Source organism: Staurois parvus, unplaced genomic scaffold, assembly GCF_062004578.1.
Source record: "Staurois parvus isolate SC_StPar_1 unplaced genomic scaffold, SC_StPar_1.0 ptg001188l, whole genome shotgun sequence".
Lineage (NCBI taxonomy): Eukaryota > Metazoa > Chordata > Amphibia > Anura > Ranidae > Staurois > Staurois parvus.
Window position 1 is genome coordinate 410,202 of NW_028318984.1, and position 17,730 is coordinate 427,931.

Below are 17,730 nucleotides of genomic sequence, written 5' to 3' on the forward strand. Positions count from 1 at the left end.
TTTGTGAAGAGGAGTGGTCCAAAATTACTCCAGATCGTTGTGCAGGTCTGATCTGCAACTACAGGAAACGTTTGGTTGAGATTATTGCTGCCAAAGGAGGGTCAACCAGTAATTAAGTCCAAAGGTTCACATACTTTTTCCTCCCTGCACTGTGAATGTTTACGTGTTATGTGCAATTAAACCATGGCAACATCTAATGTTCGTGTAGTATTATGTTCAGCAGACTGTGTTCTTCTATTGTTGTGACTTAGATGACGTTCAGAGCACATTTTATGCCCAATTCATGCAAAACCCCACGTAATCCCAAGGGGTTCACATACTTTTTCTTGCAACTGTATGTAAGCATTGCATATGTTTTGATGGTGAAAAGGCTATAGTGTCCAGTTTCTGAGTTCTTACAGGTATACAAAATAAAGTATGTTGCCCACCCTTCTTGTGTAAGCATTTAGTGTACTCCACAAATACATTTTTGTGCCTGTGATAGTAAAAGGCATCCAATTATTAGTGCAAAATGGTCCTATGAGTGTAAAATGGTCCTATGTGCTGTAAAATATTTCTGTTTCTTATTGAAGCCAGAACAAAAGCAACTAGCCAAAGAACACAGGAAAAACCACAAAGATTTATTGATTTTATGTCTAGTGACAATGTACATCGCATGGCATACCTGTAAGCACACAACATTACTACTTACTGCTAATGATAGCACCTTTTGCATTCAATGAAAAATATAATTGGAAAAATAGAGCTGATTTCAGTCAGTTTAAGAATGTTGGAAACTTTAGCCACAGCTTGGGGACCATAGTATTTCCATAGACTCAGATGTACAGACAGCTTTAGTGCTTGTTCATACCCGCACCCAGGAACAGGTAAAAATAGGCAGTTCAGCTGTGGTTGTATGCATCTCCCCCTTCCCCCGGCTTTCCTCTTAATCTAACACAGCAACTGAACACTGTTGATGGATAACTAACTCTTTCTCATAGCCATGAAATATGTCAAGTTTAAAATATCCTTCAACAATTTCATACTGTTTCCCTGTCTGTGTTCCGGGCTATGGTTCTGTGTTATTCTGCTGACAATGCCACTTTTTTCAAATAAACAACTCCACTGATCCGTTCTGAATGGATATGGCGATGATTGGCTTATGTGGTAACTGGAGTTTGGAGCTCTTGTTCCAATGGTTCTCCCAATGTTTGTAGAGACTACAGATGAGCTTCGATGTCCTATGAACTCATCTCTATCCAAACTTCCACTTTGCCCAATCAGTTGCGGGCTGGGTCCCCACTGCCCCACAGCACATGTAAACAAAGCTGCGGGATGATGGTGATGTCAGAGCCCCTGTATGGATGTGTTGGAATCTACATATGTCCTTATTCAGTCAATGGCATTGAGTGAACGAGGAAGTGCAGAGAGAGATGAGTTCGAATGGCACCCAAGCTCATCTCAGCAGAGATCTCTGCAGCTCTTCCTAAGTGGTAGAGATTTCCTGCACACTTGTACAGAGCATGAAGGCCAAAGCTAACCACAGATTTTAGGTGGCAGTTTGATGTTCAGAATGTGATTTGTTTTTATAAATGGTTGTTCTGTCAAAATGCATGCTCATATGACGAAAATGGTATTGTTAATGTTTCAGAAGGGGGGTGATGATGCCCTAATCAAGAGAGACTATTATTGTTAGGAAGCCAAAATCCAACCCTGTAATTTTTGAAGAAAACCTTTATTTAATGAAATGAGGGATTGTCCTTACTGAGCTCTGACATGCTTCTGACAATGCTAGTTGACTGAATGTTCTGCTGCTGACCCTTTACAGTACCTTTTTATACGTTGAGTTTTTGGAGTTTACTTAGTGAAGGAGAACAGCATGTTCACTTTGCAAACAATACCCAATCACGTACAAGGAGAAGTTACAAGAAAATAAAAACATGATTTTTGCTTGCAAAGATTTACCTCATTACTAAGCTAAGTGGAAATTTACTTTGTAAAGCGAATATGCTCTACTCTTTTAGTAAATCGGCCCCATTAACCTGAAACAATTATGCAGACCAGGATATCAAAGATCTGAATACTTGTTCCTGTCAGCGCTTCAAAATATTAAAGCAAGAGGTCCAGCATTATAGCTAGGCAACTAGCTTTTTCAGGAGACTATATCAATGGCAACTTGCTTTTTTTCTCTTATGGCAGGTTTAATGTAAGTGCACCGCATATGGTAAAGCGACTGATTTTAGACAAGGACATAAATGATACATTGGGGGGGGATTATGATAATCACATAGGGATATAAGAAGCAGACAAATCAGGCACATACAGTTGTGACCAAAATTATTCAACCCCCACTGAAATTGAGTGTTTTGGCCAGTTTGACATTGCTTTTGATCATTCAGTCATCTTGCTTACATTTACATTAAAGAGGCACTTGTAGGTCAGACAAATATAACATAACAGTTATAATGAAATAACCACAAATGTCTTTTCTGTGCTCACAGCATTATCAGTTTTATTCAACCCCCAAGTGACATTCAATCTTAGTACTTAGTACAGCATCCTTTTACAGTTATAACAGCTTTTAAACGTGAAGCATAGCTTGACACAAGTGTCTTGCAGCGATCTACGGGTATCTTCGCCCATTCTTCATGGGCAAAGGCCTCCAGTTCAGTCACATTCTTAGGCTTGCGCACTGCAACTGCTTTCTTTAAGTCCCACCAGAGGTTCTCAATCGGATTTAAGTCTGGTGACTGCGATGGCCACTCCAAAATGTTCCAGCCTTTCCTCTGCAACCATGCTCTAGTGGACTTGGAGGTATGCTTGGGATCATTGTCCTGTTGAAAGGTCCAACGTCTCCCAAGCCTCAGGTGTGTGACGGACTGCATCACGTTTCCATCCAATATCTCCTGGTACTGAAGAGAATTCATGGTACCTTGCACACGCTGAAGCTTCCCTGTACCTGCAGAAGCAAAACAGCCCCAAAGCATGATTGACCCTCCACCATGCTTCACAGTAGGCAAGGTGTTCTTTTCATCATAGGCCTTGTTCTTCCTCCTCCAAACATAGCGTTGATCCATGGGCCCAAACAGTTCTAATTTTGTTTCATCAGTCCACAGAACACTATCCCACAACTTTTGTGGTTTGTCCACATGGCTTTTGGCATACTGCAGTCGACTCTTCTTATTCTTTGGAGACAGCAAGGGGGTACGCCTGGGAGTTCTGGCACGGAGGCCTTCATTACGCAGTGTGCGTCTTATTGTCTGGGCTGAAACTTCTGTACCCACATCTGACAAATCTTTTCTCAGTTCCTCAGCAGTCACACGGGGACTTCTCTCCACTCTACGCTTCAGGTAGCGCACAGCAGTCGAAGTCAGCATCTTCTTTCTGCCACGACCAGGTAGCGTTTCAACAGTGCCCTTTGCCTTGAATTTGCGAATGATGCTTCCTAAGGTGTCTCTTGGTATGTTTAACATCTTTGCAATCTTCTTATAGCCATTGCCCTTCCTGTGAAGAGAAATCACCTCTTCTCTTGTCTTCCTGGACCATTCTCTTGCCTTCACCATGTTTGTAACCACACCAGTAAATGTCTAGAAGGAGCTGAGTATCACAGTCATTTTAAAGCTGCCTAATTGGTGCTTATTATGCTTGATTGCTGCTCGGTGACATCCACAGGTGTTTTCAATACCTGATGGAAAGCACCTGTATGAACCTCTGTTCTTCAGAGTGGTAGTCTTTAAGGGGTTGAATAATTGTGGCAATGAAGAAACCACATAAGAACCATTTACTACTGTATTACATAAACAATTGATGTCATTTTAGTTGCATTTGGGTAGTTACAACGTCCTTGTAGGATTTGATTCTGAATACAATTCCAAATGTACACTATAGTCCCTAAACCCCTTTACAGCATTGGGGGTTGAATAATTTTGGTCACAACTGTAGGTTACACTTACCAACAGATTTGTGATACCAGAATTACTATTAAATATATCCTTCATATATCATGAGAAGCCAAAAAAACACAAATGTTTCCTACACTTCATACTGAAATATAATTTATTTCTAGATTGCAATGCACAAAAAACAAGTAATTTTTTTCTGGTTTGATTTTACACAAGTACACAAAATAATTGTTCAATTATAAATAATCATATGTACAGAATACACTAGCAATACCGTTTGTTTGGAAATATTCACCAATTATTTTTAGGAAGATTGCATATCTAGGTCAATACAATATAAATTTGTGCGTAGACGTTTGTTGGTTCACTGTAAATGTAGACTGTATTTATCAAAACATGTTTTTTTCTGTTTCTAGGCCACATTGCACTAGTGTATGACCTTTAAACACTGAGAATACATATACTTGTGAAAAGAACTTTCTGATTTCTATGCCTTTTATGGTCACAACTGGGCAACCTAGTCCTGGAGTTAAGGAAAGGTTTAGGTCCAAGACAGGACCATAAAAAGGACCTATCTCAGCATTCAGTGGCTTCTCCATATTTGCTTCCTGCCCTGCCATCTCCTTCTATCATTTCAACTTATCCTCAGTATATGAAGGGTAGGTACAGTTGGAAGAAAAAGTATGTGAACCCCTTGGGATTACGTGGAGTTTTGCATGAATTGGGCATAAAATGTGCTCTGAACGTCATCTATGTCACAACAATAGAAGAACATAGTCTGCTGAACATAATACTACACAAACATTAGATGTTGCCATGGTTTAATTGCACATAATATGTAAACATTCACAGTGCAGGGAGGAAAAAGTATGTGAGGCCCTAGCTTCATGACTTCTCCCAGAGCTAATTGGAGCCAGGAGTGAGCCAACCTTGACTCCAATCAGTGTGATGATATTGGATGTGTTGCTGACAGCTGTCCTGCCTTTAAAATACACACACCTGTATTGGGTTTACTGGTTTCAAGAAGCACTGTCTGATGTGAACCATGCCTCGCAGAAAAGAGCTCTCAGAAGACTTACGATCAAGAATTGTTGACTTGCATGAAGCTGGAAAGGGTTACAAAAGTATCTCCAAAAGCCTTGATGTTCATGTGTCCACGGTAAGACAGACTGTCTACAAATGGAGAAAGTTTATCACTGTTGCTACTCTCCCTAGGCGTGGTCGTCCTGTAAAAATGACTGCAAGAGCACAGCGCAGAATGCTGCATGAGGTAAAGAAGAATCCCAGAGTGTCAGCTAAAGACCTACAGAAATCTCTGGCACATGCTAACATTTTTGTTGACACATCTACAATAAGGAAAACATTAAACAAGAATGGAGTACATGGGAGGACACCACGGAGGAAGCCATTGCTGTCCAAAAAGAATATTGCAGCACGTTTGAAGTTTGCAAAAGAGCACCTTGATGTTCCACAGCACTTCTGGCAAAATATACTGTGGACAGATGAAACCAAGATTGAGTTGTTTGGGAAGAACACACAACACTATGTGTTGAGAAAAAAGTCACAGCACACCAACATCAAAACCTCATCCCCACTGTAAAACATGGCGGAGGGAGCATCATGGTTTGGGGCTGCTTTGCTGCCTCAGGGCCTGGACGGATTGTTGTCATTGATGGGAAAATGAATTCCAGAGTTTATCAAATCATTTTGCAGGAAAACGTACGACCATCTGTCCGCCAACTGAAGCTCCGCAGAGGATGGGTGATGCAACAGGACAATGACCCAAAGCATACAAGTAATTCAACAAAACAATGGCTGCAACAGCACAGAATACGCCTTCTGGAGTGGCCCAGTCAGAGTACTGACCTCAACCCGATTGAAATGCTGTGGCAAGACCTTAAGAGAGCGATTAACACCAGACATCCCAAGAATATTGCTACACTAAAACAGTTTTGTGAAGAGGAGTGGTCCAAAATTACTCCAGATCGTTGTGCAGGTCTGATCTGCAACTACAGGAAACATTTGGTTGAGGTTATTGCTTCCAAAGGAGGGTCAACCAGTTATTAAGTCCAAAGGTTCACATACTTTTTCCTCCCTGCACTGTGAATGTTTACATGTTATGTGCAATTAAACCATGGCAACAGCTAATGTTTGTGTAGTATTATGTTCAGCAGACTGTGTTCTTCTATTGTTGTGACTTAGATGACGTTCAGAGCACATTTTATGCCCAATTCATGCAAAACTCCACGTAATCCCAAGGGGTTCACATACTTTTTCTTGCAACTGTATATCCATGTGCTCTACTTACTTATTAGAGCTTTTCTGCAGCATTCTGCTGTACAGCCGAATACAGCCCTGGGAGTTATGATCTACAGTATATTTGACTTTTCCAACTACAGATGAAGAAGCTGGACAATATCTGACACAGCTTGATACAGTGTTGGGGGCAGAGTGGATTCGTATTAAAGTTTTCTCATTCTCACTGAAAGTTTTTTTTTTTTTGTCAACAAAAAGCTTTATTTAGCAGTTCATGAAAATAAAGACTCTTAAAGGTTCACCGAAGTTGAATCAACATCATAAACAAGGTGGAAATGTAACCAGAGCTTCTACCGCCACTGAAAGATTTTGACGGGAAAAGATGGAAGATGAGCTGGATGGAAGATGAGCTGAGATCTAACCTTGATAAAAATGTTAAACTTAAAATTAAAAAAAAAATAAATTCCTTCTTATCCCCGACGTGCTACAACGGTAGACCCAGGCTCCCTCTTGGATACTACTTGTTGGACCTCTTACTCAGTGACCTAATTTTTCCTTCACCTGTACCCTTGATATTGTACATGTAATTTTGTTTTGTGCTGGTAACCAACTTGTATATAAATGGAATCCTTGAAGAGGAAATTCAGTCTCCCCCAAAAAAGTTAAAAGTCAGCAACTACAAATACTATAGCTGATGACTTTTAATACAAGGATACATACCTGTCCAGGAATCCAGCTCTGTTCTCACAAAAGCCAGTTCTTCACCGGTCTTTGGTCCATGCGCAAGTCATGCTATGCTTTATGAATGGTTCTGCAATCTTCTGGGACCTGTAATGTGTCCCAGAAGGCTGCAGGGAAGGGGGTGGAGGCAGGGGCGGACTGACCATTTGGAAACTCGGGCACTGCCCGAGGGCCTGGGGTCAGTAGGGGGCCCCATGAGATGCCCCTGGTACCTTTTTCATAGGCTTTTTTGAGTTTGGGCAAGGACACAGGGGCCCCATAATCCCCTATTGCCCGGGAGCCCCGTGAGTTGTCAGTCCGCCCCTGGGTGGAGGGCTTGAACTTTTTCTCAGATTGCCTAGGTGATAAGTAGGAACGCATACCATTAAAACCAGGTACCCGTCCCCCCTCCCTCCCAAACAATTAGGTGCCAGATGTTAAAGAAGAGGGCAGACAAGTGGAACTTCCCCTTTTGGGTTTTCGGATATGTCACACTTGACCCTTTTTAATCTCACCTTCTACTTTTCTGTTACTTTGACTGCTGAGAATCTAAAATCAATGAATTAACTGAACAAGAAAAAATGTCATACTTTGCATACAATTAAGTAATGCACTGCTTTCTGTTGAATGTATAATAGTTATTTGTAACACTTACAGATATCCGTAAACAAAATTTACAAAAATCAAGAAAACTCACATAACATTTGGTTATCATATTTTTTTTTAGGATGGTCATCCATGGGCCAATTAAGGATCATATCATGCAGAATTTTTTTTCAGTGATACGTAGTGCTTCTGACCAACATGTAACATCTCTGTTCAATATTGACAATCATTTTTCACATTCAAAAACTGATACTAGCCCTCTTCCGCTAATCAACCTTATCATAAGGAACTGCAAATAGTCTTTTTGAAAGCCTCATTTAGTTTAAAGCAATGTTGTTGCTAAAGTGAAAATGAATCAAATAAAATATACCAAAAAAAAAAGCTGGTGTATACTTACATTATCTGTTGCCCATGCCACCAAACACCACTCCTTTGAAAATAAATTGTCCTTCGTTTTTCTGCAGCGGAGCAGTATTCTTGGCATGGGCAGTGGGATAGGTAAGCTTTCAATAGGTTTTTTCACAGATGCAACTGTTTTTGCAGCATATTCATTTTAAAGTACACCTGTCATGAGAGAACTATATGGGCTGCTACTGCTGACCTCTACGTCCGAAAAATGCTAGTTCCATGGCTGTAATGTTGATGCTTTATCTAAGTCACTGACCTGGAAAAAGTATAAAAAAAAGGAATTTGGACTTTTTCTTGACTTCATTTGCTGAATGCTTGTTCTGGGTCTGTGACTCTGAAGTATTGAAGCTAGACACAAAACTGTCATTTCTGGAAGAAGGCAAGCTCTGACAGAAGCCACATGAACAATCTCTCATGGCAGGATTGCATTAAAATACCTAAATTACCTTCCCTTCCCTTCCCTTATAATAAAATGGAGTATGATGGCCAATTAATGTATGGTGGATCAGTGGTTAATGTTGCAGACTGACAAAATGGAGCTCAGGGTTCAAGGACTCATTGAAGATTGTATATTCTCCCTGTGTTATAACAGCTTTATCTAGTTACTGCAGTTTCAGTTTAAAACCAAAATCATAATAAAAAATGTATATATATATGCAAAGTCAGTGTTCTGGGCTGCTGTAAACTGATGAAATGGCAACTATGGTCCAGGATCTGCATTCATATTTAATGTAGGTTTTGGAAAGGGGTTCTCCCTGTACTAACTGGTCGTTTTGGTAATTATCAGTCTCCTACAGTATATCAATTTGGAGTAGGATGTTTGGCCATAACTGAGGCTACATGTCTATAAATAAGAATATATGAATAGATATATAGATCTTGAAGTCTGGCCTCAAATATTTTAAAGATAACTCCATCCAACACTGAAAATGTAGTATTGTACATGCTGTCATGTGTGAATATACAGTGTTCATGTTTGGGTAAGAGTGAAATTCTCCTTGATTATTTGATCTGAACAGCTGAACAATGTTAGAACTGAACAGCCGTAATGTTTGTGGTAAAATGCAATAGGCTATTTCATAATGCTTTGAGCCTCTGCAGCAGCCAATCCATAGCAGGTAGACTTGGCCACAGGTAGCACTCACCCCCGGGGGCTACCACCAACCTCAGGATCCTTTTGCCTTGGAGCAGTGGCCTCATTTTGGGGAAGACCCCTCCAAGGACTTTTTGCTATCCTCTTTGATCCACACTACAAGTGCAAAATAGCCAATCGCAACTCACCAGTTCAAAGAGAAGACAAAATGCGTCAAAAGGTGCGTCTAATAGCCTTTCCCAATGACAGCAGGGATGCCTAGGATACCCAAGCTGGACAAGCAGGCAACAACAGCAGAACCGCCATCAGTGCATGACATCTCAGAGTGGCATTAAAAACTTTTTTTCAGACAGCAGCAGTAAGGCCTGGCCCTATGTAGCCCTCACAGGCATGGCCTGTCCAATATGGTCAACAAGTATGTTGGTTCTAGTTTGAACACCAACAACCTCAGAAGTAAAAAAGGACAACATGGGCTACTAGGTATCTACGAAGGATCATTAGCAGGATCTTGCAAACCATATGCTAAGGGTGCATGGCTGCCTTGCTACAAGTGTCTTATCAGAAAGTGTGTTCAGCAGAGCTGGAGGGATGGTGATCAACAGACTCATCCACCTGTCCACAGGCAATGGTGACCACATGAACTTTATCAAAATGAACCTGGCTTGGATCTCTTTTGCCTTCCACAGCCCCTGGCAACTTTCACTGATTAGGTGCAGCATGCTGATGTGTGTCTCTGTGTATGTGATGGCGAATATACTTACAAAATTAAAGTGGTTGTAAAGGTTCAAGGTTTTTTACCTTCATGCATTGTATGCATGACGGTAAAAAAATATTCTGTGTGCAGCAACCTCACAGCCCCCTTTAATACTTACCTGATCCCCATCACAATAATACATCAATGTGCATGAGAGCATTGGCTCTCCGGGGATTCTCCCTCCTCATTGGCTGAGACATTGGTCCCACTGCTGTCATTCACAGTCAGTGAGCCAATGAGGGAAAGAAGGGGGCGGGTCCAAGATGTGGCTCTGTGTGTGAATGGACACACAGAACTGCAGCTTTGGAGTGAGCTTGCTTGGACACCCCCAGAGCTTGCTCTGGGGGAAATGGGCAGGTGGGAGGAGTCAGGAGCACCAGCGGGGTCCTGAGAAGAGGAAGATCATGGCTGCTCTGTGCAAAACCACTGCACAGAGCAGGTAAATGTGACATGTTTGTTATTTTGAAAACAAAATTGCCTTTAATATCACGTGAAGAGCACAGGTTTTGCTAGGTTGTATTGGTACTACTTCTACTGTTTTTACTGCTACCTTTGTATTCCTCTCACTACAGCAAATCTGTAATAATTCTCATTTCTAAACTAATGGTGTTGCCTCCAATGCCAGAGCCAGATTAGCATTTCAAGCCTTCTTCCAATCTATCACCCTATCCTGCCCCCTCCCCTTCAAAGCAAAATCAATAATGAATCTCTAAAAATAGAGATAGATAAAGAAATAAAGAAAAAAATAATAAAAACAAAGCGTGACATTTTAAAACTCCAAAGTTTTACAATTTTGAACTGTTATTTCCTTTTTTAGGAAGACACCTTCAAGGGCTTTCTGCCTAACCTTTCAGGCTTGTCAATGCTGTCATTCAAATATGGTACCATGGCTGATCTAACTGAAAAAACATTTCTATATATACCCAAGGGCTGACAATTGCCACATTACACTTTTTAACTAGCAAACCTAGAGGACTGAAGCTCTAAATGTCTGGTTACCATGACAGATGCTTACTGAGAAGTCCATTATTACTTTTACCTTGCTATACTTCTTATAACTACTAAGACAACAACCTTTTTTCCTGCTGACAATGTTGAAATAAGATTTTTTGGGGGGGAGCAGACCAATGCATGGCTAATGGTGTTTGCTAAGCTGACACCAGTTGGGGCTCATGACACAAAAGAAAGAGAAAAAAAAGCTGTTTAATTTGACATGTCTTTAAAAAGTGTTTTTGGGGTGCTGCTGATGTTGTGTACAAAGGTATTTAGAAAAAGGTTGCAAAAAAGAGCAAAGTTTACATTGCCGATGTTCAATGTTGCTGTTGGAAGTCGCAGAAATGACCTTTAAGCTAGGTTTGCACAGTGCTATCCTCAGTGGATCGCTTTTCAGTGGTGTTTGACAGACATGAGGAGGCCTTCTCACTGCATGTTTTAACACTGTAAATGGCTTACCACCAGGTCACAACCACATGCATTACTGGCGGTTGTGGCGTGGAGGTATTCACATGAATAAGTCACTTCTGGCACAGGTACTGATCACCAAATGCAACAGGTGGGCTAATTGTGTGCACACCCCCATCTGGCTGCCTCTGCAGGTTAAGAGGGAAACTGTATAAATGCATCTAAACCACTTGTTTTTACCACCCCCCTACCCAACCAAAAGTGTAAATGAGCCCTTAATGATTCTGTTACAACATGTACAGCATTAAAGGACCCCACCAAACTGTAAATTCAAGGATTTGTGATTTTCCCATGTTGTACAGAATTTTTTAATTTTTTTTTTGTAATAGCAACATGTTCACCAGACATGTGGTTGGCCCCTTAAGCCAGGGCTTGAAATTTCCACTTCCCTGCTCGCCAATGGCGAGTGGAAATTATGGTGGGAGCGAGTGTGTCCCCCAGGGCCATCTTGCTGAGCAGGCTTGGAGCTTAGGCTGGATCTTTCATTGGCACTGGGAGCTGTCAGACTGCTCAATAGCTGAGCGCAGTGAAAGCAAAGCAAGGAGTGTGTGCTGTGCTCTCTGCCTCCCCCTGGAGTGCAGTACCCGGATCTGTGAGTGAACAACGAAGTACTGCAACTTTTTATGGGGGGAGGGGGGGGTGGTGTGTGTGTTTGTGTGTGTCTGTGTATGCATGTACAATTGTACATGTGTCTGTATGTACATGTATGTGTGTGTGTACATGTGTCTGTGTGTACATGTGTATGTGTGTGTTTGTGCATGTACATGTGTGTTTGTGTGTATGTACGTACATGTGTCTTTGTGTACATGTGTCTGTGTATGTATGTACGTGTGTATGTACATGCGTCTGTGCGTGTGTATTTCTGTGTATGTACATGTATCTGTGTGTATGCGTGTCTGTACGTGCCTGTGTGTGTATACATGTGTCTGTGTGTGTGTGTGTGTGTGTGTACATGTGTCTCTGTGCGTGTGTACATGTTTCTGTGTGTGTTTATATGTGTGTGTATGTACATGTCTGTGTGTGTACAGGTGTCTCTCTTTGTGTGTGTTTGTTGGTGGCGAGTAACTCTAAGGCCTGGCTAGTAGCTCAGGACTTGAAATTTTAAGCCCTGCCTTAAGCCATTATATATCATTTGGCTGCAGTAGTTTAAAAATGCTATTTTTTTTTCTAATTCACTTCAATGTGGTTTGGATTTGATATCTTCCAAATCCTGAACATTTTGACCCATAGGGCTGAGCTGGCCATGAATTGAACAAAGGCATAATCAAGCAGCATTACTAATTAATACAGTGAGGTGTTACGTGCTTCAACAGTTTTAGGGTCAAAATGTGTCAATTGAAATGACTGCTGTCCGCCACTTTGTATAAATCGTATAAATGCCTTGTAATCCATCTATTCATACTCTGTACATTGTAGACCTGTTTTACATGTCATAAAATCTTAATAAATACCATCGAAGAAAAAAGTCTGCTGTTGGCCTCTCTACTTTTGCCACTAAAAAGTATTGCAAGAATCACAATAAGATGTAATAGCTGTAAAGGACAAATTTTGCCAGCTTTACAGTCGGTGATCTCTGGGATTGGTATGTGCATTAATAACCTATTTTCAGTGTCGATGAGTTACTCTTTAACTTCAATTTTAAAGACTTACCAATCCAGCTAGCACACACTGTGTAAAAATAAAATCAGGTGGCCTTTTTGTAGACATCACATGGGTTTTCTACACAAACCATAATTCACAATTCAAATAAGACAAAAATTAAGAAACTATTTTGCAGTTCTTTTGTGAAATAAAGACATTTTAGCTGATAAATCCAGAGCTGTGTTCACTCGATCTCCTAATCCAAATGTCTGGCATGTCTGGTTTGCTGTTTGGGAGAACAACCGGGTGATCATCATCTTGATTCGGCTGTATTTTCCATAACATGTTGGTCTGCTTGGAAGATGTAGGAGGATCAAAAACTGTTTCCCTTAAAGCCAGTCTTAGAGTTTCTCTTTTCCCATTTAAATTTCCCCTCTCATCATGATATGGAGAATCGGGAACATCAAGAAAATCTGGTGAGCATCTTGCTGACTCCAATTTAGTGCTCTGATCAATATCACTTAGACACGTTTCATTTGAGTCAAGAGCATCAAACGAGCTACCTATAGAACAGAGGCATCTAGAATATTCATACATATGGATGCTCCTTTCTGGAGAATATTGGATTGGACTTCCATCTTTAGGGCTTTGCAAGCTGTTGGATTGAGCCTCCGTGTTGTGTACATGCACATGGTCCACCACAGATCCATTCCATGGCTTACTGTTCATTCTCTGACAAATGCATTGTCTACAGGATTCTTCTGGCTTCTCATTTTCAGTTGCAAAATTTCTGTAGGGAGATGACGTCTGCAGAGCAGAGCAATGGCTAAAAACTTTGTGGCTGGTCGTGTTATCATGGATTGTTTGGGTTTCAGCTTGAATATGCTGTGCTCCTGTTCTAGCACACTTGTCTGATAACTGCATGTCCTCAGACAGAATAGAAGGACGTTTGGAAAGCCTACTAGTGGTGGTGCTGTTGTCAAAACTATCACTAAGGTGTCTGGCTAAAGGCTGGAGCTCATATTGTTCATTTTCTGTATTGGTTTCTGGAACTTTTCTTAGTCTGTTCTGTTTTTCATTCCCACTGCATGTAAAGGTGCCATTTGGCTTTGAGTTATCTGGGTATTCTTTTAATATGTTGGCACAAGGCCATAATATCTGTCCGCAGTTTTTCTCAGGGCCAAAAAAACAACATATAGACTGGAAAAAGAAGCTGGCAAAGCCACAGCTGATACATTTGATCATCATGATAAAAATACCAAGTTTTCTATATGCCAGCACAGTTGCCGGCAACATTATTACTCCTGCAGAAAACATAGTAGAGGCTCCCATTGCAGTGGCACAACTCATTTGTTTGAGGGAGAATGCCACACGGCTAAGACGGTCAGAATGCGGGCACAGATGATATGAAATGCAGTAATTTACCGTAAAGTCAACAGAGAGACCTACTGCAGCCGACACAAACAGAGATTCCACAACATTTAGCTGCCATTCCAAAAGAACCAAGAGACCAACTGTAACCAGAACTGAGCCTCCGATTGAGGCAACTGAAAATAAGCTGAGTAAGACATTCCAAGTGGTTAGCAGCAGAACTACAAAAGATATTGCAATGGAGAAGCCAGTTACCATCATGATCTCAGTACTTAGGGTATGCTGGAGGTTAAAAAGAGAAAGTTTGCTAGTAAACCAACCATTTTGAAGACCTGGTGGTGCATTCTTTATTTCATTGGTTAACCAATGGTTCAAAGTATTATAAAATGTCCTGGTCTTGCTGTAATTGAAGCTATAGTGATATGTAGTTTGAAATTCCAAGACCAAGGCAGTCAGGTTTCCATCGGCATTAAATCTGGGTCCAATGTCATAAGACTCAGGTCCATCTCCTCCTTGTTCTCTAACCATCATTTTTATGCAGTGCAGAAGCAAATCACTTGCATAAGGAAATGAAAACTGATTACAGCATAGATTATGGTTTTGGTCACTCTGTGAACATTGACGACTTTCCATCCAGCGGTGAAAATCTTCCATGAAGCAAATGTTTGGCTTTTTCTCCTGATCAGAGTAATAAAAACTTTGGTTTCTCACTTTGTTACAAAGTTCAAGAAGCCATCGCTGGTCATCAACATTGCGGATAGTAAAAGTAGCATCTGTTACAAGTGTTCCATTTACTTTTGGATTGAGGTGGTCTCCGTTGTCCACAGGCTTAATGCCCCATATAAGTCTGATTGGCATATGTTGTCCTTCTCCATATTCCTGATGTTCAAACATGAACTGGTGGCAGTATTCAGCATCATATCTTTCAAAGGGGTGACTCAACCGGAACAACTGAACTGAGGAAAGATCTGAAGATGGCAGTCTTAGTTTGGGGCTTATACAGGCAATATAAACACCACCTGCTGCTAGAGCAGCAAACCAACAGATCCAGATGTAACGAAACTTTATCACCCCACAAGGTAAGAGCTTCTCAAAGAGAAGCTTTGATGTTTCTGACAAAGTACTTTGTAAACCACTTAACTTTTGGTAAAGAGACAGAAATAACTTTTTATGGCCATTGCTGTTCCAGTAATCTTCTGATTTATAGGTACAGTTGACCTTAATATACCTCTCATATAGTACCATGGTAGCAGGCAGCCAGGTTATCATAAATGCCATGTTTACTAATACTGAGGTTCCCATGTATATAGAAAAGCATCGAACAGACGTAATGCTGCTCAAGTAGCTGCCATAGAAAGCAGTTCCAGTAGTCAAAGAAGATACTACCATAAGATAACCAAAATGATGCATAGTTTGTTTCACCCACTGCAGCATGCCAGCTGCAGTGTGTTGTATTTTGCTGAGGTTCCATAGGTCAAAGAACACAAAGGTATGGTTGGCACAGATACTGCTGAGGATGATAACCGCTATCAAGTTAACAAAAGGAAAGAAGGTTATTCTAAATACCAGCTTGTACAAAAAGAATGAAATCATCAGTGAACCAATAACAGACATCATAACCATAAAAGTGATAAAAAAAGAACGCAGGTAAAAAGACATACTTAGAAAAATAGCTAATATCCCTAGGACTGGATACACAGTATCCAAAACAAGATAGTGGTGAAAAAGTTTTTGCTTTAACCCCAAGTCCATACCAGTGATAGCCGTGTAATTATCAAAAAGCTCATACGACTCCAAATTGTCCACATAAATATCCATCATTTCTGGCCCTTTCTTAGCTGGTAAAAACAGCAAGCTGTACTTCAGAGATGGGACTTGATAGTCTGTGGTCTGGGGGCTCAGAAAGTCTCTATCAACTAGAAAATGAAGCATTTGATATACTGCACTAGATCGTGTACACTTTTCAGGCACTTTGGCACATTGGGAATGCTTCTCCCTCTCCGATCTTGATCCTATACACATCGGAGTAAGAGCACCACGGTGGTAGTCTGGAGCACAAGAACGAAGAAGAGCCAGTGTGTGGAAGATGTCACTTTGTGTGATTTCCATGCAAGAAGACCTATTGTACAGAACTGATATGTAGTTCCCAAGAGACCAACTGGGACAACATTCCTTATTGTTATTGCGTTCACATAGCTCTGAGAAAGTAGGGTGAGAGCGAATCTGCAAAAGAAAGCAAGAAGTTAATAACACATCTAAATTAATATACACAACTCTATGCTGGTTCCTGTATTATTTTCTCACATCAATATATACGAATGTAGTATAGGGAGGTCATACAAAGGCTGATCTCACCCTCAGTGCAAGAGCCCAATGTGTTCTGAAAGTGCTATAGATCTAAACCTTGACTTAGTGACATTTAGTTTGCTAAAGCAGCCTTTTTGCCTGGGCACCCTGGGGTGCCTTGAGACTTCTTCAGGGCTGCCTTGGCAAAATGCCCAAAAATTGTATACAAGCCAGAGGTGGATCAAGCCTGCCTTTTAGTTGCACAAAGCCACAGGTTTTCTTTGTGCACCATTAAGACCTTCTAGCCGCTGGCATCCTGACAACCAATGACATCATCAGTTGATAAGGAGGATGTTGGTCATCTGTACAGCATCCTTGTTTGACCCTCCCCTTCCTCTCTCTCTTACAGCGCTGGGGTCACATTAGCTGAGTGAAGGAAGAAAAGAGAAACACTGGAATGCTAGTCAGTACCAGTGTGCAGAAGTGTATTTTATTTGGAAGAATAAATTGTCTCTAATTTTGGGTATCCTACATGTGTGGATGTTGATGCATTATGTAAACTATTAGAACACTTTTTTTTTTTTACATTTTAGAATGGGATGTCTCGAGACTGTCCATAATTTTAGAGGGTGCCTCGAGACTGTCCATAATTTTAGAGGGTGCCCTGAGATTGTCCATAATTTGAAAGCGTGCCTTGACTGAAAAAGGTTGAGAAACTGTGCTAAAGCATTTTGTATCATACACAACTTTCATAAAATACTGTTTTCACCTTTATTCTTTTCTGCATCTCATAGCTTCTAGCCTCCCCCAGTCTAGTTCAATCACTTTGTGTCTACATGCATACTCTCCAGTGATAGCCGCAAAGAATTGCTTTGGACTGACTTCTTCCAAGTGACAACAGTGTGAAATCCCTACATAATGTATATTGGCAAGATTGCTTGCAGTCTGCCACAGGGTATTATGTGACAATACAGGAGCACAGTTGGGAGGCAGGGACAGAGCACTGTCAACCTTTTTTAGGAAAGTATCTCAACAAGCACACTGATGGCAGCATAACCAGGTGTTCTTTTAAAGCACTGGTCTCCAAACCGCGGCCCGGGGGCCAGATTCAGCCCTGTGCTTGCTTTTATTTGGCCCTTGGCCACAATTTCATCCACTGATAACAACAGCGGGACATAATTCCCCCCATTGACACCAATGATGAGGCCCAATGGCACCACTGATGAGGCACAATTCTTCCCAATGACACCAATAATTGGGGACAATTCCTCCCAATGACACAATGGGTCACAATTCCTCCCAATGACACCAAT

At 41.1% G+C, this 17,730-nt stretch overlaps 1 protein-coding gene across 2 annotated transcripts in view; it reads right to left on the reverse strand.

The window, feature by feature from the left end:
- Window positions 1–7,443: 7,443 nt before the first annotated feature.
- DISP2 (dispatched RND transporter family member 2) overlaps window positions 7,444–17,730 on the reverse strand; it is a 71,649-nt gene continuing 61,362 nt past the window's right edge. For both annotated transcript variants that reach the window (XM_089659774.1, XM_089659775.1), the window contains one exon: window positions 7,444–16,354. In XM_089659774.1, coding sequence (XP_089515900.1) covers window positions 12,980–16,354 — 3,375 coding nt within the window. In that variant the 3' untranslated portion in view covers window positions 7,444–12,979. The remainder of the gene's footprint in view (window positions 16,355–17,730) is intronic.